Here is a 24,473-nt window from a genome sequence, read left to right as displayed (position 1 = left end):
ATATAGGACTTGTATAACTTAATGCAAACTTATGTTTTATTTTTAGTTTTCCATTAAGCATTCATTCATTCACATTATATAATTTCTGTGGGTTGCAGTTTTACAGATGTCAGTGTAGTGGTAATCACTAATTTTTAAATATATATTTTAAAAGTGACAATATTTTATTTTTAACTCTCAGTTCAGTTTTGGAAAAGAAAACAGGATTGAGAAACGAATGAATGTCACAAAGCTGCATCAATGTGTCATTCATATAAACAATGGCCTGCCTGTGTGTGAGTATTCTCACTTCTCCTCTAGTGTGTTGCCTCTTGGACCGTGGCCAATGAACTCATCCCAGCTCTTCCTGCAGGTCCGCACAATCCACTCGTGTTCTTGGTCGTCTACAAGGACAGATAATACATATTTCACTCATTTTGATAAGAAAAAACGCGTTCTATGTTTATAATAAAAGCATGAAGTCTGCACGCGCATAAGCACACTTGTAAATGAGATACGTGCTATTTTTTTTCCTTTCTGATTGTTTGGTCAAAAATCGAGCTCCAAAAGGCATGTGTCAAACTTATTCATATGCAGTTAAAGGCAATTTACATTTTTTACGTGCGGGATTAAGACAACAATTACGAAAATTCGCTCTCAGCAGCCTACTTCACGCGACAATCAATCACTCCCTTTTTTTCTTCCCCTTCCCAGAGATGATTCCGCAACCAAAAACAGTGGATAATATACTGCTTTTTTAAATGGTTAAAACTGAAAGGAGTTGCTAATTGCGGAGCGCGAGGTAGTTCTGCTGCTGGTGCTGAATGTGAGCGCACAGCTGCACGCACTTGAGCGCTCACCCCCATGAACATGGCGAACTGGGCCCATTGTTGAGAACAGGTCTTAAGCTCTCTTCTGATTGTCGGTAATTGCACGCGATGGCCCTAAACGGCCTCTCCACGCGCCTCCCGCCACTTCTACCTGGCTCCCGCGCGCGGCAATTGAGACTTTTTTTTTCCAGCACGCGACCGGTCCATTCTGCGACAGCTGCATGCTAACGTCTCACTTCATTCAGTCGCTCCCACCTCACGCTCTCCACATGGAGGTCACACTCGAGAGGAACATTTCATCACTATTTTAAACCAATTAATACATCCGTGGACGCTTCAACCAATGGCTGATGGACAGGGTCGGTCTACAATTACGTCTTGGTAAACGGGTTTTGGTAATTGGACCGAGTTCGCACGGTTATGTTTGCACGAAATTAGCACCTCAGTACTTATTGTTTGCACTTGCTAAATTCATAGGCTAATACAATCCTATTTCATAGCACACGTGTCACTCACATCAAATCTACTGCAAATAAATCATCCTCCGTATCAGTCGTCGAGGGCTGAATGGGTCTGTAAATTATACTTTTGACATGCGATTTACATGACAGTAGTGTTTCAGATTTAACGGCGTAACAGGTAAGTCCACCGTCGACGTCAATAAGCTAACAAAAGCAAGGTTCTTATATGTAATACATCTAACACAGCAGTGTGAATAGAGGCTTTCACCTTATTGGAAACAAGCACCACAACAAAATGTATAGGCCAAAATATTATTCCTGCTGGAAAATTAGTTCTTCGTTAACAGGCCACAAATCGCCTTCTTGATATCTTCAGGTCAATTCACAATTTCATAAACCGTACAAGTCCTTGGTCCCTTTGTTTAGACAGGGTTCCCAAGGTTATGGAAAAATACCAGGGAATGTTAAAATTATGTTTTTCAGTCAGAAGTTTTTATTCTATAAAATATTTTGAGTGCAATTTCAATAAAAGGATTTTTTAAATCCTTGTCCAGTAACCACAAATGACTGGAATAGTCTTTCATAAGTCATTCACAATTGCACATTCATTGTGGGAATGCTGTTTAAAGAACTGTCTTAGCCCTCATACTTCCTCAAACTTTGCTGAAATTCATCTCCTTGAATTTCCGTAACCCATATAACCATCTATTTGTTTTCATTACTAATGTTTAGTTTCTTTTTCTTGGCTGTTTTAAATTCTGATTTCCCCTTATCAATTTAATACTTTTTTTCTTGTCTTTTGTCTGCATCTTTTTTGTTTATGTGGTTGTACTTTTTATTCATGAGAAAGTACTCCATACAATCCCTTTTTTTTTTTTTTACTTTCCCAACATTTGCTTTTTTTTCTCTCACATTTATTGCAGTGCCTGTATTTTGTACAAAACATTATTTCTTTGTTTCTAGTAATAATCTGTTTTATGCTTCAGTCGACCCTCCTTTCTTCATACTCATGTTGAGCCCTCACTCAGGTGGCCTAACAAATATGATACACAGTCTTACACGATCAAAGCCCAGGAGTCAGAAGGGAAGCGGTAATTGTACCTTGTTAGGAGGTGTTTATCTTAATCCTTAAAATACAATCAAAAGGAAAAGTGTTTCCTTCCAGAGCTGCTCTTTTTTTTATTAGTGGCTTTAGGATCTCTGATCATCTGAGATTATTCAAAGGCTCGAGGAGCTGAGTGTATGTATCCTCAACAGCTGGATGATCATCTTCTGACAAGGTTTGATATTACCTTAAAGCAGTGACTTGTGGCTCAGGCCTGGGCTGTTTTCATTGGCGAAGGGATTTTAGAACATGAACCTTTAGCAATTATCAAAGAAGCAGGAAACCACTGCAAACCATATGGCAGTAGAGCTTCTGGCTCAAGTGAAGTTATATGACATGTTACCAAGGAATAGGTGCTAAAACAAAGACAAAAGTAATATTGTTTAAAAAGCATAATCCCCATCAAATCCCCAAATATTTAATAGGATAGAGCAAGATATTGATTAATGCTAAGCCAAGCAATATTGTTTCTATTTTTCTCTTTTACTAAATTCGTTATACTAACTATTCAGAACAGACAATACAACAGCTAAAACTTTCATAGACTGAATTAGGGATCTGAATCATATCTAGAGACCAGAGTATTACAGAAATTTGGGGTGGACTCCTTGTACTTGGGCCAGTAAGTAACCACCTAGCAATGACATAGCAATGCACTAAAAACCACCCAAACAATTTAGTAACCTTATAGCAACCACACACAACATCCATGGTGAATCACCACTCAGAAAACTATAAAAGTCACATTAAGTATGAAAATAAACTGTGGATAGTACTAAATATGGTCTATACATTAGTATGTCTTGACAGGTCAATCAAATTTTAATTACTGTAAATGGAGTGTATCAACCTCCTTCGCTCATTTACACACAGTGTTATTAAAGCTGGTTGTAAACAGGATTTCCAGTCCTACCATAAACTAAACGCCTGCCTCCTACTGCTGGCTTGGCTCCAGGTAGTTTGCTACAACCGAGACAACCTATGTACTCCCTAAAGCCTATAATCCTGCTACCACTGCTGGGTAAGGCTCATTACAAATGTTGTGTAATGAGAGGGGCTTTATTGACGCCCCCACTCACATTTCAAAGCCTTTCTAGCCAGGAAGGAACCAGTGGAATCATCCCATGTTTTTATAGCAGACTAACCTTATACTTCCCTTCTCTCCAGGAATCTTATAGAGGAAACTGGTGTAATGACAAATATGTGTGTCATTATGGAATGATTTGGGTAATGTAATTAAAATTCATTTTTAAAATATTATTTTTAGAAAAGAAAAGTGCCTGTCCAAAAGATGCCACTGTGATGCAAGTGTATTCTGGGTGGTTATGAGTTGGTTACTTACTGGTCCAAGTCAAAAGAGCCCACCTCCCAAAAGAGCACAAGTCTTTACAATGCTCTGAACCCTAGCTACAAATTGGGTACTCATTTAATGCAAGTCGCCAGTTAAGAACTGTAAATCAGATAACAGATTTTAAAATACTAGACGTCATACACTGTCAACTTCGTAGCATCATACACTAAATGACTGAAGATCACACACTACCAGACTTTCAAGTCATTCCGAACAAAACAAACTCGTGTAGAATTTGGATGCAGCTCCGGGTGGGTAGATGCCAGTATGGCTTGGTTCAGATTGCAGCTGGACTTGGAGGTAAGTGACATTAAAAAGGTGAGTCATACACTACATTATGGGCCCTATCATACACCTGGCGCAATGCGGTGCCAGGCACGACGCAAGTGTTTTTTGCTAGTTTCAGCCCGACGCAGTTGTCATTTTCACGTCCTGCGCCACGTTTTAAATAGCAAATGCATTTGCACCCATTTGTGCACTCATGGGCGTACTGGTCTGAAAACGAGGTGTGTTCAGGTGCATTATTGGCTTATTGCTATTTTGAGGCAACTGAAATAGACTGCGCCATTGACCAACTAAAGCCTGGTCTAAAGTCAATGGCGCAGTATTTTTTGTGTACAATGGCGCGTGTACACTCTGCTTATTACACACACAGGGTAATATGCGCAGCAGCACACAAACATGCCAAATATTAAAAATTAAAGGATTACAATGTAAAAGATTATTATTGTGTAGGCTACATAAATATAAAAATGCCTACATGTCATAATGGATAGTCATTGCATGTATCAGAATTAGGCTACCTATTTGCTCACGCACGAGCAGCTCCATTACCTCTTTGGAGACGCATTGTCTTTACCGGCGTGTAAATAGAGAACCCGCCATGGCACGAGCGCAACTGGTTCTTAAAGGGAATGAGAGATGAGACTCTGATTGGTTTATTGCACATTATGCCCAAAACATACCCATTACTCATTATGAGAATAGGGACAACCCTTTTAGACCATGCGCCGGGCGCACCGACCGTTTTTCCCACCATTAAACTAGCAAAAGTGGATTCAGACACGCCCTAAGTGCACCTGCGCCGTGCACTTTAGACTATGTGCTTAGATCGTTAAAGGGGTCATATGATGCGATTTAAATTTTTCCTTTCTCTTTGGAGTGTTACAAGTTCTTGGTGCATAAAGAAGATCTGTAAAGTTGCAAAGACTAAAGTCTCAAATCCAAAGAGATATTCTTTATAAAAGTTAAGAGTCAACCACGCCTACCTAAAACGCCTCGTTTAAACACGCCCCCACATGTCTACGTCACGATGTGGGAAGATTTGCATAACGCCGCCCAAATGTTCACGCAAAGCTGGCCAATCAGAGCACACCTCGCTTTTCAGAACGATGAGCTTTGTAAAAATCGATGCGTTTCAGAAAGGGCGGGGCATAGAGGAGAAAAAATTATGTACAGTATGTGGAAAATAATGTGTTTTTTTAACCTTAAACCACATAAACGCATTTCATTACACCAAATACACAAAATAATGTTCTTTTTAGCAACATCATATGACCCGTTTAAAATAGGACCCCTAGTGTTCTGAAAGAAACTTAAAATATCAAATACTTTTGATATACTTCAATTGGATGGAATCATAGTCTAAAGCCAAGTGTCCATCATACACTACGAGAACTATGTGATATTTCAGACTGCCCAAAATCTTCAGACTGGCTCTAACATTCGGCTACTAGTGGTGACTCATCCAGACTGTAAATTGGGCAAAAATTTTGGGCAAAACTTATTTGGTGTATTCCAGCTCACCTCTCCTCAACAAGCTGCAAGATCTGAGGTATCATTCATCTCCGCAACATAAACGGTTACATGCCAATGTTGAATACTTGGGGTTAGAGGTTTAGAACAGACAATAGTGAAAGAGCAAATACCACTAACTATGTATTTACTGTTATTTTGGTAATTTAAATGTTTTTTTTGGTCATATAATTTTCACTTTTTTGAAAAGAAAAGCCATATGGCTTTAAACTTGATCAGAGTATGTAGTTACTGTGTTTTGGTCTTGGATACAAGACAAAGAGGAAGAGAATCTGGTTGACTGGGGCAGAACAGGACATATGGAGGAGTCTCCGTCTGCCTCATTCCCATCTCAAGGGGCAGTCCTAAATTACACGCCAGCAACCGCTGCTTGTAATAACCCACCCTCCCTGACTTCAAATGACCAGTGTGTTGAGATTTTTCAGTGCTTCCTCCCATCTGCTTTTCTTGTGCTCTGCAACCAGCTTCAGAGTTGGCCTGCAGCCTGGGCATTTCCAAAGGCCTTCCTGTCCAGCCTAGGCTGCTGCTGCCTAGGATTGCCACCCCCATCATGCCTACCTCCTGGATCCGACTGTTTCTCTGCCCCACAGCTGTAGTTGGACTTGTCCCTCTTTCCTCTCCTCCCAAAAACATCCTACCACAGGGAACGTGGTTCCTCTTCGTTGGCCTCTTCAGCGTCTGCGCCCTTTGTGATCCTCCATCCTGAAGGGAAGCTACTTGCAATAAATTCTGTCTCGCACCCATTTTGACAAATGCACCATCACCTCCAGGTGATAAAAATAAATCCATAGGATGCACAATATTCCATATTGTAATACGTTCCAACGTAGGAGTTGCCGTTGATTTGAAGGCCAGATGTATGTTTGAATGGGAATTCCGCTATGAAGTCTATGTGAACAATTCCTGCTCCATGGGACTTAGTCAGGGTAGACGTCATGCTTAATTACCATTGGTCGGGCAAACAGATAGCCAGCAAAGACTCCGAGCAAGACCAGGGATTTAAAGGGATAGTTTACCCAAAAATAAATTCAGTCACCTGTTGCTCCAAACCTGTATGAATTTGCAGATTTTCACATTTTTGGTGTTCCACAGAACAAAGAAACTCATGCAGGTTTGGAACGACATGAGGGCGAGTAACTAATAATAGAATTTTCATTTTTAGGGAAACTATATCGTTAAAGGTCGAGCCAATGTTGTTATGTTGAGCAGTCATAACTGGTAACTACGGCTTACGTGATATGTCCACTTTAATGTAAGTGGCTTCAGTTTGAAAGTTTCTACTTAGAATGTGAATGTAAATGCAAATGAAGTCTGTGATGTGGACTGATGTGGAAGCGGGTGGGCTTTGGCTCTGGGAGTCATAACCAGGATGTGGTTTAATGTGACAGGTCTGCACTCTTGTGTAAGTCTCCGTCTCTGAAGTTTGTTCTCACTTTCCAGCCGCATGTGGTAAGGATGTAATCCCAGAGGCCTGGAAATGATCTGATCTGAAGACTGAACAAGTACCACACTGACACAGAAGTGACAGTGTTGTTTGCTAACTCTGAATAGAGGCATGGAGTGACTGACACATGGAAATGTGTATTAAAATGTAGGAACACAAATAACTGTCTAATAAGAAGACACGTATACACATATTAGTGTGAAGTAAAATATCAAAACACTGAGACTGCTAAGCTCAGAAGGAATATCAATATCCACCAATATAGTTGGTCTCAAAGCTAACAGATACAGACTGGACACAAACACTCAAGGGCTGGAGATGTGTAACACTTTGTAAATGATGGGTGTTCTAATTCTAAGGGAATCTGCAGTGCTTTCTGCAGATTTCTGTATGCGAAAAAATCTGTGGGCCTGATGGCGACACATAAGAAAGAAAGAAAGACTAATTTTATTAGCATCACCATGCTGCTACTATTCTTTTACCACACACGGATTGTTTTCTAACAATATCAATAAACAGCTTCCAATTTACTCTGTTATGAGCTCTGCTTCACAGAAGAAAATCTGTATGCGTTTCGATACAGAACTCTTCTGACATCTGTTCAGGATGTGTCTGTCTTCCTATGTTATAGTAATGTATATTATAATAAGATGTATGAAATAGTCATGCAAGCTCACAATCAGACTGTGACGAAAGCTTGGGCTGCAGATCGTGTTGCATGTAGTTGCTTTAGACAGTTTTTACCAAATTATGCATCTTACAATACTGGAAAATACTGCAAACTGCCAAATTATTCCCAAGCAAACTTCCATATACAGATACCTGGATATGAGAGCAGGAAAAAAATAGCACAGCAGCAAAAGATGTAAGTCTGACACATTTATCAAAAAAATGCAGATGCAATACATTATCACGTTTTTATACTCAATATGCAATATGTCACATTGAAAATTAATGCAGATCAATCTAAAAGTAAAACTAGCCAACGTGACAGTGCACAGAACATAAATTGATCTTCACAGTGCAACATGACATGCTAGTGTTAATTTTATGTTTGCGCATATGACTGGTTATGTTTTATGTGCATATTACAAAAGAAACTGCACGAGAAAATATACCATAACACATTATAGGTTACATTTATAGAATGTAATTCCACAGCTTGGTTATGATGGTAATTTTATTTTCACAATAAACAAATTATAACATATCGTGCACCTCAACTCAAACTTCAAAAATAAATGATAGATTACACTACTGTTCAAATGTTTGGGGTTGGAATTTTTTTTTAATGGTTTTGAAAAAACATTTATTTGATCAAAAATACAGGAAAATCTGTTATATTGTGAAATATTACTACAGCTTGAAAAGACTATTATTTTAATATGTAATTTAGTCCTGTGATACAAAGCTGAATTTTCAGCATTATTACTCCAGTCTTGTAACATGATCCTTCAGAAATCATTCTAAATTCTGCTCAAAATGCACTTTCTTTGATTAATAGAAAGTTGAAAAAAAAAAACATTTATTTTAAATATTTTTTTGTAACATTATAAACGTCTTCACTGTCCCTTTTGTTTAATTTAATACATCCTTGCTAAATAAAAGTATTAATTTCTTTGAAAAAAAAAATATCCTACTGACCCCAAACGTTTGAACGGTTGTGTAATTATTTACTTATTTATTTAAATATTAATTTATATTAATAAAATATAAAATATTTATTTATTTTAATATATATATATATATATATATAATGGCTATATATGGGCTTGTAGCCCAAAATATATACAAACATATAGATACATGAAATAAATTAATTTAGGTAACAAAGGAATTATTATTAATTCCACAAACTTTTCTAATCAATTACATATCTTGGTCTTGTGCTGATAGGGGGTTCTGACCTCCTATCTATAAGGCTGACATAATGAATTCACCTCAAATCAGAGATCCCACATCGGGCACTGGGAAATGTGTTTTACATTTTCCTTGAAAACAATCCAAATGAAAACAGCACAGAGGCATGTCTGCCCGAGAGAAAAGACCTACAGATGAGTTATCTTACAATCTCACTGCTCAGTCTTTAGCTCTACACTATCTACATGCATTTAGCAAATCCATTTATGCCACTCTAATGCTTGTGGTCTTATGTGTTCCAGGTGGAAGGACCAAAGGCAAATGTTTGCTAAAAGGTACTTCAGATCCGAAAAGGATTGAACTAAGAAATATATTGAGATTTCGTGGATTTCATGGAACATTGTGTAGGAAATTGTGAATGACTTGCTAACACACACACACACACACACACACACACACACACACACTCACACTCACACTCACAGACTAAAACTTGCTCTGGCACTGCATGACGCATTCTCTTACCTGCGTTCCTGAGAAAATTGCCATCATAGTCTTTGACGACTCTAGTGCTGGGATCATAAAAGCCATCGCCGCTGTCATAGCAACCATCAGGGATGGCCCGCAGGGGGTCCCGATCAGTTAACTGGGATTCTCCTATTCAAAGACATGCTGAGACTTATTTTCTTTCTTATAATTTTAGAGAATCGTGCTGCTTAGCTGTAAATGATCACACACAATAATTCCAATAATTTCAACCATACCTGCTGGTTTGAGGCCATCACACCTCTCAGAGTAGAACCGCCTGTCTTTGCCATCACAGTAATCCCAGCCCGTCTCTTTATACTCCAGGCCATCAGAAAATGTGTACTTTCCCTATGTGTAACAAAAACATTTAGTCCAAGCATTTACTTAACGCACATTTAAAAATGTCATTGCATTAAATACAAAATATCAAATCAAGTGTCATCTGTTCAAATGCACTCAATAGCAAAGTAACCACACGTGTAGCTCATTACATCAGCTATCAACATGACCCATTAAATGTTTACAACCAGAAAGTGTTACAAATTACAATACTTTTTGTCTTCTGATTTTGATCAGTATATATATTATTTTATTATTGTTAATATTTTAGAATATATTTTCGATACGTTGTTTGTTAGATATCAAATATATCGAGTTATTAACATGATTATTATTATTAACATTAGGAGGAGGGAAAGACCTCTTTGCATATTCCTTTCTCCCAAGTTCCCTCATATTTGCTTCCATTGGGGAAACGCAGCACTCCTTTCCCATGGAACATGCCGTCTTTCATCTCTCCGACATATCTGGTGTGAGTTGGAAGTGTGTATTCGCCCGTCCCCTCCATCCTTTGAAAAACATGTGATGAGAGGAAATTAGACAGTTTAATTGACTTCTTCCTTATTCTTAAAATGACTGTATCTTTAGAATCACAATAGTACTGCTAAACTGATTGTGAACATTATTGTTATATTATACATTATTGTTTTTGTTACTTGAAACATAATGAGTCATATTTAAAATATGGCATGACACTTGATTAGTCAGTCATGAAAAACAATTCAAATATTCAGGAAATCACATATAAAAGACATAATTCCATAACCTTACAATTCATGAAATAATATGAAATAGTTTCACTTTATATTATTTTATGCATTTAAAATGTATATACATAAATATTTAATTTACCAGATGCCTGAAAGAATCATAGTGCACTTATTTGGTCTAGCACTTATTACATTTAAAGTTATTTATATATTATTCACTTTGTTTTATGAATGTGATTTGTATGTATATGTAATATATACATGTATTTGTGAAGACCTTTCAATTCAATTCAATTAGCTTTATTGGCATGACAAAAGCACATTTTGCATTGCCAAAGCATAGGAAAAGAGAACATATACAACAGTGTAATTTGGAACAATATAGCAACTGAAATAACATTTGAACAAGTAATATTGCAAGAATCCTTTCTCTCTCTAGCTTTACTCATGAAGGTATCATTAAAAACGGGAAACATCGTATACAATATTACATAACAAGTGTATGGCACTCCCATAAACTTAGATTCAAATGATAGGGCATATAAATGTCATCAGCTATCATTAAAAGTTGATTTACCTGCCATTATTGTAATTTCCATCATAACTGCTTCCCATAAACTCCATGTTGATCAACAGCGAAGCAAGAGCGTGATACTGTTTCCATAGAAACACAACCGAGACGATACATATTTAATGGTAACACTCGTCTGGGACAGATGCCACGGTCATGCATGAATAAGCGATAGAATAAATGATAAATAATCATCTCAGAGCCAGGCAAATGTTTTGAAAAGTACTGGCAGAAAAGTAGTGCCATAACTTTGCGTTCTGTTTGGAGCCAAGATGGCGCTACAGCGTCTCAGGTTCCACACGCATGACGTCATCGAAAGGCGCCCGTAATTCTTCGCGCATGCGCAGTTAACTGACCTTCTCCGTGCGGCTGCGGGCTCGTCCTGCTGCAGACGAGGACTTTGTGTTGTGTTGTGTTGTGAACTGTCAAACTCATTTTGGTTAGTTTCGGTGAACTAAAAGTCGCACCATGCCCGGCGTGGTTGAGGTTCCGACGTTGCGGGAACTGAACGTCGAAGAGGTAACTTTACGTCTGAAAGAATGGAAACACAACCAGGTGTTAGCCTGAAGCTGCAGGAGTAGCACTGGTAACGTTAACCTGTGAAGTTCATTTAAATGTGTTCAGCTAGTATTGCAGTGTATGCTGGTTAGTTAAGATCAGAAAGAAAGCATAGATTTGAATGAACTGGAAACTGATGTGTTGGCGAAGTTACATTGGTGTTGTTTTTAGCAGCTTGCTAAGTGTCAATGGCTTTCATATTTTGTGGTAACGTTGCTATATTTCTCTCTCTCTCTCATTCTCTCGCGTGTGTTTGTGTGTGTGTGTGTGTGTGTGTGTTATTAAGGGTAATGGGTAACAAATCAAACTAACATGGACAGCTTTTGTCATATTATAGCAGGCTTTTTATACGCAGTATGTTATTGGGTGAAAAGGCATGCCATGTGATCCATATTATATTGGAGATTAATATCTAATGCAATAGCAAGACTTCACATCAGACATGGTGCTTTACTAGTCATTTCTCTTTAATGTCATGCATTAAATTAAAAATAATGCTTTCACTTAAAGGTGAATCATTTTGTCCTGCATTATATGTGATCTCAGGACTTTGCTGTTTTCTTTGCAGGTCAATGTGTCGTCAGCCGTACTGAAGGCGGCTGCTCATCATTATGGTTCTCAATGTGACAAGGCCAACAAAGAGTTCATGCTGTGCCGCTGGGAGGAGAAGGACCCCAGAAAGTGTCTGAAAGAAGGGAGGAAAGTCAATGAATGTGCATTCAACTTCTTCAGGTACTCAACACTTTTATCTGTTTGTCCTGACTTTTGCTTCAAAATCTTTAAGATATGTGTTAATTATGAGCACATTGTATTTGTGAAGCAATCTGCACACTTTTTTTTTTTTTTTTTTTTTTTACAAATTAGAAATTCCTTTGGATTTTAATTCTCAGTATTTATCATTCTAAAATGACCTATTCGGAGATGCTAAATAGAACAGAAGAATACAGAGATGTTTTGCAGTATATCGGAATGAAGTAAACTTGTGATTGTTGTGATATGACTTGAAATTCCTTATTTGCATAAAGGTAATGAGGAGTAAAAAATAAAAAGAGAAAAAATAACTGCTAATGCTCACGAGTCACTATTGCGTGTTTTTGTCATTAATTTTTTTAGATGTTTTTCTCACCACTAGCTAAGTTAAGCAAACAGGTGAATTACTGTAGGCTTATGTTTTCATATTGTCATGCATCTGCACTGTGACCATTTTCTGTCATGAATGGGCAAGTGTATGGAAGGATAAGCTTATAAAATACCAAAATTTGATCATGTGGATGAGATGTGTTACAAACAACGGTAACATATTCCATGTACTAGAATCAGAATCTAAGTAAACATAGGACACCTGTTTTTTCAGTAGAACAAAAACTGTACTGACCTACCAAATAAGCAGGTGTGACACAAGAAGCGACGAGCAATGCTGCATTTTGCCAGTAACTGTTTTGCAGCGTTGAGCTGAGTAGCACCATCAACAGCATACGCTGTACATCCAGCGGATATTCTCCAAAATGGCACCAGGGTGATGAGGAGGAGACGAATTGTTGAATAAAGTCGTTTTTTTTTTCTTTTGCGCACAAAAAGTATTCTTTAAAAGTCACTAAACCAAAAGTCCTGCTCTTTATTTATATTACCCTTGTGCTATGCTGAAAATATTCCAATCTACTTTGGTATTCACAGGTTAGAAATGCCCAGCCTTTGAAAGATTCCTTGTAAATCAATCTCTTATTTTTGCTATATTATCACCAAATCTTGGATTCAATCCTTCTTTTAGTTAGCACATTAGTGGTATTTAATTTTGGAACTGATTGATCATAGGCCTTATTGATCTACACTTATGCCCCTCAGTTTATGAGTGAAAAAAGCATTGTTTGTGAATAATTTTGTAAATGTTTACTGAAAAACTGAGGTGCATAAGCTCAGATCAATGAGGCCTATGATCAATCAATTCCAAAAAGAAATACAAAACCTGTTCAAAACCTGTAATTGAAAGGGAAAAAAATGAATCCAATATTTGGTAATAATATAGTATAATGAGAAATTTATAAGCAATTTGTGTAGGTGGGTTATTTTTTAACAGGAACACTGGGGAGTATAACAATGTGGGGGGAAGTTCTAAAAAAATACAAAAAATATCAAAAACGTTGGGAAGTTGTTGTACCCTGTGTGAACAGAGTCATTAAGTTTTAGACGAATGCGATAACATTTAAAGTGATTGTTCACCTAAAACATTTTGTCATTATTTATTCACCTCATGTTGTTCCAAACTTGTATGAGTTTCTTTCTTCTGTTGAACACCAAAGATACTTTGAAGACTGTATGGGGGAAAAAAATACTATGGAAGTCAATTGGGACCAGCAAATATTTGGTTACCAACATTCTTCAAAATATCTTCTTTTGTGTTCAACAGAAGAAAGAAACTCATACAGATTTGGAACAAGGTGGAAGGTTAGTAAATGATGACTACATTTTTATTTTTGGGTGAACTATCCATTTAACTGGCATTTTTGGGAAAATGAAAACCCTCTCCTGGTCAAAAATGACCACAACACATTTTGAGGGTTAAACCTGAAACATTTACAAAAACCAGTTATAAAAGCAGGAATCATTTTCATATTTTACAACAAATGCAACAAGAACAACAACAAAAAAAGTTGCTGTGTAAAGAAGCATTGTGTGTCGTGGATATCAGGTATGTGTTTTACTTTGCTTTTCAGGTATGCCATGATTCATTATGACTGGTTAGGACACAGTGTAAGCCCCACTGTTAGCATGTAATTAAGTTTTTTTTTGTTTGTTTTTTACATCACATATTGCTTGACCCTCAGGCAGATAAAGGGGAACTGTGCCGAGTCCTTCACAGAGTACTGGACCTGTCTGGATTACTCTAACCTGGCTGAGCTGCGCCATTGCCGCAAGCAGCAGAAGGAGTTTGATAACTGTGTGCTGGAGAAGCTGGGCTGGGAGAGGCCAGAGCTGGGAGACCTGTCCAAAGTGGGTCAATATATCCGTTGCTTTATTTTAAAATCAACCAATTTATATTAGAAGCGGTTTCCATGTCTGTTTAGTCTCCTGGACCATATCCTGTACTTTAAACGTTTGACCTCTCCCACAGGTGACCAAGGTGGCAACCTCTCGGCCCTTGCCTGAAAACCCCTACCTTTCAAGACCAAGACCTGAGCCCAATACTCCAATTCAGGCTGAGCTACAGCCATCCAAGCACGGCAGCCGCTTGTTCTTCTGGAACTGGCAAAGAGGGGCAATCGCTGTCCTATTAATATCATATTCACCATCTACGTGCTTCTGACCAGACGAGAGACAGTGTGCAAGTGGTTGCACTGTAATCCTTATGTATTGTGTAGAAATGTTAATAAATTGTTCATTCAAAACATGTTATCGAATTAAAAAGATTTAATTTAAACTTAGCTTCAGTTTGCTTTTTGTGTACTTTATATAGTTTTGTACTTTATAGTTTTGAAGAATGTTCTGGGTTCAATACAATTCAATGTATTCTGTCAATGACCACAGACAATAATTTGAGCTGTAAAGTTGTCCTATTGTTACAGGTCAGTAGTTCTCAGGATAATTTAAACGTATTTAAATTAATAAATTATTATTCAAATAATTAAGCAATCGTGTGTGTGTGTGTGTGTATATATATATATATATATATATATATATTAGGGCTTGGCCGATAATACGATAATGCTAATTGTCGCGATATAATTTTCCTCGATAAAACGATAACAAGAGTTTGATAAATGTTCGATATAATGTTTATGCGCCAAATATAATGTTTATGCATTTATGTTTATGCTCATTGCCCATATTTTACATGTATTTTTCCTTTACTGCCATCTAACCCTCACTTAAAGTTAACCTTTCAAAGCTTAATAATGTAATAGCACTGTTAAATGTAATCTTTAACAAATATGATTATACAAAAGCTTAAAATGGCAAAGCAGTGTATTTTAATGTTTATTCTAATGCGATGCCTTTACCTAATATAGGCTTCCACTGAAAGTGTATTACTCAAAATCTGTTAGTTTATAAACTGACCGATGAGTCTGCCACGGATAGCACAAGCTTGTATTGAATCTAGAGATTAAATACGGTTCTGAATTTGGAGATACACGTAGCCCAGGTACTATACTCTGTCTGTGTTTTCTGTAACAGTGTTGTGGCTGTGAGAAGTGTTCATACAATCACGTATTCACCCTTATAGCTTGATAAAGGTGCTTTCATTCATTCATTCACCTGGCCTGCTGTTCTGGCCAGACATCACCCCCTGTTTTAATCCAGCGCTATGGTGTGTGTTTCAAAACCAAATTGTGGCTGTGTAGTGTTATGGACCTCAGGGGCTGGAGACTCAGTCCCCTCGGGTAAAGGCCAATTTCCCCCAGAGCTCCCTCCTCACTTCCTTACCAGCCCCTGGAGCAGGACCGTCTGAACAACACTACAAGTTCAAAGAGTCAGTAGTGCACAGCCAGAGCAGCACAGGTCAATTGGCCCTACAGGCAACAGCACTGCTGTCTTAAGTAAATAAACCTGTGTGCAAAGCTCCATTTTGCAGCGTATTTTCATAACAGGTTTTCGAATGTCAACCTTTGACGTGCAGGTAAAAGACGCTCATTGTCCCATTAAAATGGCACTGTATCATTCTCTTATCAATGTGGAGCGTTTTCTGGGAGGTCCCACATGTGAAATTTAATCAAACTGTGGAACTAAATTTGTTATTTTTTTTCCCTCATATGTGCAAATTTAGCTCAAGAGTCGCTCTTGCCCCATACAAGTCAAACGTCACTTTGAATGAAATTCGTACTCTTTGAAGAACATAAGTAAGCTGATGTCAGATTGCAGCCTGAGAGGCACTGCTGAATTTGCTTTGACATTTCCTTGGCTAGAGAAATTTAATAGAGCAGGGCCAGCTTTGTGCCAGTAACAGGAATTATGGGATACGAGCCCTGCGGGTATCAGATCAAGGGAAGTATGACACATATAAAGAGCACCAGTTAACACTGGGGCAAAACAATAAATGTAAGCTTACAATAACAAGATATTTAAGTTATAAAACAAGGTTGCCTTATGTTCAAATGTTTTACAATAGGGTCAATGCTAAAATGACCAGGTCCTGGGATAAATTTAATGGGGTCTCTCTGGTTGAAGCTCACTGGCAATGACTCTTAGTATAGTAAACTGTGGTTTGAGATAAAATAAAGCAATAAGCTATGAGAAGGCATCCATTACAGTGACTTCAGTGCACATGGAAGGCATGATATAAAGCAGTAGCAGGAATATGATCAAATAAACATGTCCAATAAATATTTTAATTTATTAATCATCATTTTCATTGACAGATAATCAGTGTTGTTTTAGCATCGAGATACTACTTTAGTTTTTATTAATATTTTAAATTAGTTTTTATTTTTAGATTTTCCATTTTAATTTTAAAGTTAGCAATTTTGTTGTAATTTGTATTCGTTTTTTTAAAACTCCACCCTTATGACCAAAGCTGCAAGAGCAAAGAGACAAAATATTCATCCTGGCAGTCAAAATTTTAATGCTTAGCCAGTCAAGGCCAAGTTTTTCTTCTTGGACTCACAGTTAGTTAAATTTCATGTCAATCATTAATGGTGTTTGCTAATGTACACATTACTAAATTCTAGTCATACAACTTAAGTAGAGGTTCAAATTTAAATGTACACTTTTAGTGGACAATTAAACACAACTATATGCTATAGGCTATAATTGGAGTGACTCAATCCATATCTAAAAACAGACCAGCTAAAACGTATTCCCAAAACCATTAGAATGGACCAACATGTTGTTGCTGTTTGGCCTGATGTTTTGTCTAAATCCATAAGTGGCTATTTTCCTTTGAACATCTATTTGTGATGTGGTTCAATTAAAGGAATAGTTCTCCAAAAATGAAAATTCTTGTATGACTTGCTTCTGCAGAACACAAAAGAAGATATTTGAAGAACACTGGGTTCCAAACAACATTGGACCCCATTGACTTTCAATGGAAGACATTTCTCCAAATATCTTCTTTTGTGTTCCACAGATGAAAGAAAGGCAACGTTTTTTGGAGCTATTTTTGGGTGCACTATCCCTTTAAGGTCTAGCAAGTCAAGCGCCATTGTTGTCACTGAGCCAAAAGTGTTTAATTGCAAACTTCCCCCTATATATTCAAAGGTGCGGAGTGATCCACCGTCTCCTGCAGGAAACGTAGACAGTGGTCGCGGTGACCTGGGCCGCTTCGCAGGTCCACGCAGGGAGGCTGGAGTCTGGAGGCAGGGCCCGGGGGCTCGTGGCAGCACTAGTTCAGACCTCAACAAAGGAAATGGAGGTCATTGTTGGTCGACTCTGCCCCAGCGCAGGAAGCACGCTTTGGCAGCGGAAAGAAATCCAATACTGGACTTTCACAAAGCAACAGCCTGCACGGGAGTTCATGGTGCTAAAACACTCAAACAAACTAGCTCATTCTCATTCCCATACTGTCAATATTCCTATTGTTCGCCGCTGACTTTGACAGGATCAAATACATATTTGAGGTAGCGATGTGCACAAACCGTTTGTTGCCTGGCGTTAACTTATCGTTCAGTCATAGTACACAATGTTTTGAAGCATGAGCTATGACCTGTTCGGCGATCCCCCAGAACCTGGACCTGCTGCCCGCGTGATATGTTGAAACAACCTTTTGATTGTGGTTTTGTCTTGGTGTACGTGGCTTGCTGTAGTTTTAACTCTTTGTTGCATCTGTTTACGACAAGACCGCATGTTATATGTTTACTTGAGGCTTTCTCCTCGTCTCTGATCTGGCGTGTTGAGAGGCGCTTTCATGTTTCCACTTAAAATGGCCTCTCACTCAAGTGGCTTTGAACTCACATGCAGGTCTAAGTAAAATACACAGTCTGTAGACAAGCGCTCCAGATGTCACTGTGTGTAACAATACATGCATATTGCAGGATAACGCAGCACTTGATCCATACCATAAGTATAATGGGCCCTGTTTTTTAATGGGATTAATGTCATGTGTTTGACAGGACAGACTGATTTTACTCATGCACACATGCAAACTCAAATGGCGGTTGGCAGAATACAAGAAACACATTGAACACCTTGACAGTCTCCACCAAAAAAGTACTATGACTGTAATAAAGTACAACTGTGGTACAATTTTGAGATGCTCATGCTATGGTACCATTTGATTATCCAATTCATATGGCATGCTGTTTACATGGTATTTCATAAGATATAGTTTTACCATCATTACTAAATAAAAAAGTACCATGGTGATGTCATGGATTTTTAGACAATTAATGGTAATAGCATTGTAATCTTTTGTAATACTTGGAATATGTACATATCGTGGTAACCATTCAGTACCATGGCATTTATCAAAATATCAAGATTACCATCAATAGGATGGTATTGTCATGATATTTGGACATATAGCATGTTGTACCATGGTATTCTTAGAAGCACCTTGGAGTACCAAGATATTGTGGTCATGAATTTATAATTTGTTCCCACAACTTCTTAATTTGTTTTCTTGTTTTAGGTAAATCAGGGCAGCACACTAACTGGTCGTTTAAAACGAGGGAACAAATTAGTATACAGCGTAGCCACAATTTAACCAAAGGTAAGGAAGAAGTTAGTAAAACATGGCCACGATTTAACTAAAAAATGGAATTAATTAATAAAACATGATCATGAATTAATAAGTCATGGGAATTCTTAATCCATAGCTACAATATACATTTTTTCCTCACATGTCATGTGTGAAGCTCTATATCGAAATTGCTCATAAGTAGTCTGGTAACTTTTAAACCACTGTTTCTAAACTGGTTTATCATCAGAGCACAAATTTTTACATCGGAGATCATACAACTCTTATCATACTAAGTTAATAACACTTTTTATGATATGAGTCCTTTCAAATTTGAAAGCTTTAGTCCCCACTCATTGTAATTGAATGGAACAGAGCAACCACATACTTCAAAAGGTCTCCTTTTGAGATTCACAGATGAAAGTAAGTCAAAGGGGTTTGTAACAACACGTGAGTAAATGATGACAGCATTTTTATGTTTAGATGAACTGTCGCTTAAAGTGGCATGTGTAAGATCATTACAATACGCACTCTTCTACTCTATGGATGGATACACATTGTACAAAATAATGGTGGTTAGAATGATAATGGTCTTAAATATATCAATTAATGTAAAATAAGTTGATGTTGTTGTGAAAGTTAATAACTAAATTCCACCAAGCTTTTACCTCAGCTGACACACGCACCATCCTTGGACCTCCTGCGGTGATTTAGCATGTAAATTTCCGGTATATCCTTTCAAAACAGACACTTTCCGACATCTGATAACTAATGGCCACTTCGCTCTTTGAATTCCAAACAGCGTGTGAAGTGGCTTTTCTGTTGTGAAAAGGCTCGTTATAGCTTTGCCAGAGCTATCCATTTAGCCACTCTTTTCACAAGCCAAAACGAGGTGCTACAACCGGGACAAGACAGCACACGTGCATACCGTCCTGACCACACCTGAGCAACGGCAGAAAACGGTCTACTTTAGCTTGTTTATCAAATGCGCTCTCTCGCAATAACCGTTATTTTGGTGCGAATACGCGGCTGTTGAAATTGAAAGGTGTCAGCGCATGAACGCTTGTTTATTTTCTGAATTGGCTGCATAATGCCATATTGCGCTGGGCAGAAGTTAAAGTTTTTGAAAAGTGTCAGTGCTCACAAATCGTTTGCAAACCGTTACTGAAATATGTGATGACACGCGACGTCTAAACGCATCACGGCCTTCCTGCAGGTGTCTCCATGCTTTTCCAAAGATTAATTGCAGAGCTCCATCCACCGTATGCCTGTGGCAACATAACCGTTTTTACATGGCAATTTTGCTGCGTCCTCTGGAGTGTACGCATGCTTTGAATGCAACAAGCCTGGCTGGAGGCTCCATACTTGACTTCATATTGTATATGGATAGATAAACAAATAGCGGAGTGATTGATTGCTCATTAAAAGACGTTCCAGTGAATGACAGACCCAGCTGTTGACAGCTGCAAGGGGATGTGGAGGAGGGCAGCTGATGAGGGCATGGGGCTCTGGATTTGAAAAGGAGGAAAACGGGCCCTGCGGTGCAGATCCTCTTGGGCCAGCCCTGTGTTTGTGTTGGCTTGTGACCAACCTCCCATTTCTCCTTCTGAGATACAGCTTTCAGGACTATTTACAGCCCTGGCCACAGTGTTCGTGCAAGCTCCAAATCCTTTTGTCTCTCTCTTTTTTTCCCTCTCTCACTCCTTACCCTCATTTCTTGTCAGAGGGGCAGTTATATGTGGCATTGTTTGTTGAAACTTCAACCTCAATTCATTGGTTTCACTCAATAAAGGGAGAATAATCACAGTATCCTCAGGCAAGACTTGGCCGAGGATGAACTGAGATGTTCAGGGGATAGTTCAGCCAAAAATTAAACTTCTTGTCATTGTTTATTCACCCTCATGAAGAAACACATAAAAGGAGAATTTTTGAAAAACCATTATCATAGTGACCATGTCACTAAAAAAAAGCCAAGAACCAAGTAGTCTATGTAAATTTTCTTTTTGGGTTACACAAGAAAATAATAAAAGTATACAGGTTTGGAATGACATGAGGGAGAGTAAATGACCGTTTTTTTTTTAGTTATTTTTTTAGTTTTTTTTTAGTTTTTTTTTAGGTGCATTGCAATTAAATTCGCTGTATTCCAGAGATTGTCCCATCTTTCCATCCACTCCTTTGATTTTTCCTTTCCTTACTGAGATGGAGTTACATCATAGACATAGGCTCTCCAGCCAATGCATGCGATCATCAAACAAACCTGTACAGTTGTTTTTATTCAAACTATTTGCTGTCTTTCTATACTGACATGTTCCTGTAGGGCTATTTCCTTGATTTCTCCAAAAATCTTGGCACCGTCTTGTAGGCAGCAGCCTATATTTGTTGCTCCCAAGCAAACGTATACAGCGAGATCTCATGTCGGCTCACTGGTTGGCACTGCGCTGAATGCTCCTCGAAGGCAGTTGCTCATTTCCCATACGTAGCTGCCTACATGTCATTTTAATGCATTTGTGTATGTGGTTTCAGGGCTTTTGGAGAGAGCGCTAAAGGGGAGGAGGTGCAGGATGGAGACATTCTTTTTCTGTGCGCTCATCTAAACAGATCGAGTTAAAAGCTGTGCGGAGCGGCGAGGCCGCGCTGCTTTGGTGGTACGTATCTGACTCTGCTCGGAGCTGGACTTGAGTTTCCTATGGATGTCAAGGTGTGTTAAGCTTTCCCTGCAACTCGAGTTTCTCGGGCCGTGGTGGGCCATCAGTCACTGTAGAACACCTCCCACTCCAAGCCTGGATCTGATCCACACGCTTCTGAGCTCTGGGAGTCCCAAACCCTTTACCTTCTAATGTCCATTTTCAAGACTTTCTTTATCTTTAATGTTTCAATAGCTGACCATAGTTCCAATCCATCTCTTTAACTACAAGTATGTTTGTTTTAAAGTAAAAAATATATGGTATAAAATATATGGTCACTTTCCTACTGTTTCTTAATTGTCCTGCAAGTTCAACCCTGAAGCTTATGTAGTGCTGGATGATGGTCTTAGCCGATCCATCCAAAGTTCTTTGGTTAACCAGTATCACCAGATAGACCATGCTGGTCAACCATCTAGACCAGCAGTGAACCAGACTGTAATTTAAGTTCTTCAGTTCTTCACTGAAAACCTTCTACTTTGCTGCAGCTCTTTTGAATTCTTTCATGAACCTAAGGCACTCCAAAGTTCCATAAAGAATCTTTATTTCTAACCTTCTCATGTACCTTTCCTCTTTTTCTTTCTTGCATCTTCCCTTAACTTCCAGGTTTTATTGAATCACACGGTCTTGACCGCCACGTCATTCGGAGCTTCTGTGGAGTTTTCCAGCTGTATTGGCTCTGCGACATTATTTAGTGGTTGTTTCATTCAGCAGAATGTTTCTGCGTGCCGCCCAGACGTCCAAGTAAAGCCACGAGTCAAAGCACTTATAAAAGGAGGTGTGTTTGTTCCAGGTAACCACAGGATAGTGTGGGTCGGAAGAATCCTGTTTACTGCTGAAAGCCACACTGCTGCAGCTGCTCACTGGGGACAAGCGGCAAATCCAGGGAAGTCAAGAGCTTAGTCACTGGTTGGACGACACAATAGTCTTGGCGGTTGGCATGAGAATGCGAAAGGATCTGGATTGTCCAGCGCATTGTCTAGAGAGACCTCTGCACACTGTAATGAAGTCAGAATTCCTCTGTTTATGATAGATTCACTCAGCCATCCTGGAAATCAAAAGAAGGATGTGAGGATCAGTTCGTGCTCGCGCTGTGTGTCGGTGTGTTAAAGGTTCAGATTATATTTAAACTGCAGACCTCATTCAGTGACAGGAAGGCTGGAAGTGTTTAGCTGGTATAAGGATCCTGAATCCAATTCAGTTTTGTCACTCAATGTAAAGGTCAGTGCTTCTGACATGATTACAACCATATTCATCGGGTCTCATGACATCATTCTTGTTTACCGTGACCTTTCTGCCCTTTCCACTTCCACCAGCTATTTAGATTAACGCCGAATGACAACAGATCTCATAGAGATCAACAGCCAACAGAGCTTGACTTGCAAATGGTGGTCAAAACATATGGGGTTTTCGTAGACATAACTGCTGAAACTAAATGAACATTCATTTGACACAAATTCATTCAAGAATGTTTGAGGGAAAATTGGAAGACTTCTATACTATCAGAGAGTAAAACCAAACCTCACTAGCTACCATTAGGGGTAGGAATGCACTGAAATTTGGCCAAAATTCAGAAATTAAGAACTAGCTTCCTTTTAATTATTTTAGCCTCAATGCGACAGGAATTTGACTGAAAGAGAATCTTTTCATTTGTCTTGACAAACTTTGCTTTTCTTGTTCAAAATTGAGGTAATATTAATTTCTTAATTTAATTAAATTTTACTTTCTTACAGGATTGTCTGTAATGAATGGTGGGACAACTTCTGGGGGGCGAACACACACAACCCCTTCCCCCCCACCACCACCCTTCATGGGGCCCAGCCATGATTCCTTACATTCAAATTCAAATTGCAATTCTGCTTCCTGTTTGTTACAATTGAATTATGAATGGGATACAACCCTGGTAAATGTAGTTTGACGGTTCAGGGTCATGATTAATTTTTTTTTTTTTAGTGAGTACTTGTATTAAATTACCATGTTAAATTGGCAGCCCTGGTTTATACTGTACACTTATTTTACAAGTCATTGAAGCCTAGTTATTATTGTAGTAATGCCAATTGAAGAAAGAACAAGTGATTATTAAATAATTAATATTTCTCAAATTAGCATTTTTGTTTTTGAGTGTTGGCTTAGTGGGCTTGGTTAAGCATTTTAATTTTGGTGCATCACTAATTAGGGTTATCCGTGTGACTTCTTGTAATTAGCCAATAACCCAGACAGCAACATAGTGTTTGCCCAGATCCGGCCCACATCTGTCCCGCATTGATTTCACACGGGCCAGATATGGGCCGGATCTGGGCAAACACTATGTTGCTGTCTGGGAATCAAACAATTCTGAGGGGAGATTGGTTAACCAATTAGTGGATGTGAGCGGCAAAGACAGTAGCTGAGGTTTGAAGCAGAACCACACCTTGTAAGCGAGTCCTCAGCTCATGCCAGGCAACCGCGTGGTTCGGGTGTTATGTGTGAACATTGATGTGATGTGATGTGAGTGAGAGATGGAGTCCAGTCCACCCGTCCAACTTCCTGAACACAAATAAGCACCTCACTTCCACGTTTGCCTTGCCTGTTAGTGTCCAGCCGTACACAACTCAATTACAACCACCATGGCTTTAATTGTGTATGCAGTGAGTTT

At 38.6% G+C, this 24,473-nt stretch overlaps 2 protein-coding genes across 2 annotated transcripts; one reads left to right on the top strand and one right to left on the bottom strand.

Annotated features, from left to right (window-relative positions):
- Nucleotides 1-97: 97 nt before the first annotated feature.
- LOC107686421 (MORN repeat-containing protein 5-like) lies at nt 98-11,331 on the bottom strand. Its single transcript, XM_016483401.1, has 5 exons — nt 11,000-11,331; nt 10,074-10,221; nt 9,610-9,721; nt 9,371-9,502; nt 98-383 (listed from the first exon to the last, which is right to left on the bottom strand). Exons 1-5 carry the CDS (start codon nt 11,044-11,046, stop codon nt 286-288), a joined length of 537 nt encoding a protein of 178 aa, XP_016338887.1. The 5' UTR covers nt 11,047-11,331; the 3' UTR covers nt 98-285.
- A 2-nt stretch (nt 11,332-11,333) lies between these two features.
- On the top strand, nt 11,334-14,966 carry LOC107686420 (NADH dehydrogenase [ubiquinone] 1 alpha subcomplex subunit 8-like). The gene is made up of 4 exons (XM_016483400.1): nt 11,334-11,512; nt 12,120-12,283; nt 14,374-14,539; nt 14,661-14,966. Exons 1-4 carry the CDS (start codon nt 11,462-11,464, stop codon nt 14,850-14,852), a joined length of 573 nt encoding a protein of 190 aa, XP_016338886.1. The 5' UTR covers nt 11,334-11,461; the 3' UTR covers nt 14,853-14,966.
- Nucleotides 14,967-24,473: the final 9,507 nt, after the last annotated feature.

Source organism: Sinocyclocheilus anshuiensis, unplaced genomic scaffold (genome assembly GCF_001515605.1).
Source record: "Sinocyclocheilus anshuiensis isolate Anshui unplaced genomic scaffold, SAMN03320099.WGS_v1.1 scaffold838, whole genome shotgun sequence".
Taxonomy (NCBI): Eukaryota; Metazoa; Chordata; class Actinopteri; order Cypriniformes; family Cyprinidae; genus Sinocyclocheilus; species Sinocyclocheilus anshuiensis.
The sequence above is the reverse complement of the archived record's forward strand: the minus strand, read 5'-3'. Positions and strand labels throughout refer to the sequence as shown.